This window comes from Rutilus rutilus (genome assembly GCF_951802725.1).
Source record: "Rutilus rutilus genome assembly, chromosome: 14".
NCBI lineage: Eukaryota > Metazoa > Chordata > Actinopteri > Cypriniformes > Leuciscidae > Rutilus > Rutilus rutilus.
This window is the reverse complement of record NC_140219.1, coordinates 915,717-918,163: the sequence shown is the minus strand read 5'-3', so window position 1 is coordinate 918,163 and position 2,447 is coordinate 915,717. Positions and strand designations below refer to the sequence as shown.

The window sequence follows — 2,447 nt, the reverse complement described above, 5'->3', positions numbered from 1 at the left end:
ATCAAAATATCCAACACATATCCTGACTGTTCGTGCACATTTTTATGTAAATGTAAATGTCCAAACCCTGAAACAAGGTTTCTACCAAGCAAACATAAAAAAAACAAGTCAATTTTAAGACCCATCTATAAAAATGTTCAAACAAAAATGAGAACTGTGACATAACCGTAATTCAAAAGACATGGTGGTCTTTGTACATTCTCCAACTTAAAGCAGCAACAATTTACTCAAAAGTAAATGTCCCAAACAAACAGGGTTTCCACCTAACACTGTGCAGTAAGTTGTCCAGGCCTACTTCATCACCAAAGGCAGGTTTTTTTTTACAAAGAGAAGCATTTCTGCTTTCTCACACTGGATCCTGTTTCTCTTTTCATCAATAATATGTGATGCAGCAGAGAAGAGACGTTCGCTGTCCACACTTGTACATGGAGCTGAAAGGTACTTGCGCGCTGCTTTAGCCAGGGCAGGAAAGCGAGACATGTTGTTTTTCCAATACTGCAGTGGGCTCTCATTTCTGGGGATGAGGGGCTCACTCAGATAGCCATGCACCTACAGGAATGTAGACAAGTGAATTACTATGCATGTCTGATCAATTACCAGCAGTCATTAGACATTACTGTCCTCCTCCCCTTAAGAGCTTTGATGAACTTTGCTCTGAGGAGATGACCAGTGCTTAAGGTCAACCTCAAGGGGGCAGAGAAGCATTACTAAACAATATTCTTTATAACAATTAGCTTTTTTATTTAAGTAAATTTATTTTAGTAACTCTATAGAATTCACAGCACGTTAATAATAAAAAAGAACTGCACAAAAGACTTTGTTATTTGAATTAAAGACTGGGTCTGATAATACTATACCTGCACACTTATGTGGCTTGTCAGGCCTGCCTGCTGTTCCATGGTCGAGTTTTCCTCCAGAATTTCATCATGCATGTCAAGCAGCGACTTTCCACCCTCGTCACTTGTTCTAATCTTCTTCTCTTGCGGTTCTTCTGTGTCCGGTGTCTCCGTAGCGCTGTCGCTGTGCGTCATTTTGTCCACTTGCTGCTGGAGCGTCTTTACCGCCGCTTGCTTGGTGACTGTGTCAAAATAACGGTCTTTGTACCGCGGGTCAAGGATCGTTGCCAAATAGTAAAGCGGCTCAGAGAAGGCGCTTCCAAATCGCTCGTTCACAGCGTCCAGTAGTGTGTGCTTTGCTGTGCGGACCCCACTGTCTGTGTCAGCTGTCTTGCTCAGCAAACGTTTCAATGCCACAACAGACGGAATCACGTCCGCAGTAGTGGCCTGATGTGAGCTGATCTCCCTCGTTAATTGTTCAAATGGAGTGAGAAGCGTGGCCATGTTTTCAACGAGGCCCCACTGATGTGCACTTAAACACGCAGGCAGCTCATGATCTGCTCCATACACACCAAGAGCGCGCTTCTGATCCAGTAGACTTTTCATCATAAGAAAAGTACTATTCCATCTTGTCGCCACATCTTGCTGTAGCATCATGGTTTTCATGCCTAACTCTTGCTGTATGTCTCTCAGCCGAGAGGTAGCGAGTTGAGAGTGGCGAAAATGTCCGACTATTTTCCTCCCGATCGCCACACAGTCAGAAATGCTCCGCTGGCTTAGCACTCCGTCATGCACTGCTAGCTGCAGCGTGTGAGCCATGCAGCCCAGGCTTTTAACGCCGCACTCCTCCATTGCCTTCTGCATATTCCGCGCATTGTCACGAAGCACAACATGTACATTGTCTTTTTTAATTTTCCACGTAGCAAACATGCAGTCAAAAGCGCCAGCGATGGCGACTCCCGTATGCGATCCTGCAAACTCTTGCGCATGTAAAACAGCTCTCTTCATTTCAAAGTTTTCATTAATCCACTGAGCAATAAGGCTCAACATACTCATCTGACTTATATCCGAGCTCCATATATCCGTCGTGAAGCTAATGTCAGTCACATTGTCCAACAATTTGTGGATATGCGTGGCCACGACTTCGTACAAAGCAGGGAGGGAGACGTCGGAAAAGTAGTGCCGACTTGGCAGACTATAGCGGGGTTCAATATGCTCTATCAACCGCCGAAATCCCCGGTCCTCCACTATGGAAAAAGGCTGATCGTCAAGAGCAATCATTTCCATTACCTTGTCGGTTATTGATCTGGCTTTTGTGCTGTCCTTGGCAAATTTCTTGGTATTGTCGAGTACCTGCTGTATCGGACTCCCAGCTGCAGCTGCTTTCGTGTTTGCCTGCTGGCTAATGTTAGCAGCATTTTTTTCCTGCAATTGTTTGTGTAGGTCTGGGTGGCGGTTTTTCAAATGACATATTAAATTTGTGGTGTTGAATGACTTGACGCGGCACCCTCCTCGCATTACCTCGACTTTGCAGGTGTTGCAAACTGCTTTTCGAGTGTCTTCTTTCGACACCGTGAAAAACGCCCACACCGCTGACATTTTTTCTCCTCT

General features: G+C 45.0%; 1 protein-coding gene across 1 annotated transcript; it reads right to left on the bottom strand.

Annotated features, from left to right (window-relative positions):
• Positions 1 to 291: 291 nt before the first annotated feature.
• On the bottom strand, positions 292 to 2,123 carry LOC311304131 (zinc finger BED domain-containing protein 4-like; the record flags this gene model as incomplete). The annotated part of the gene is made up of 2 exons (XM_084430992.1): positions 292 to 549; positions 858 to 2,123. 2 exons carry the CDS (start codon positions 2,121 to 2,123, stop codon positions 292 to 294), a joined length of 1,524 nt encoding a protein of 507 aa, XP_084287118.1.
• Between the last annotated feature and the right edge of the window lie 324 nt (positions 2,124 to 2,447).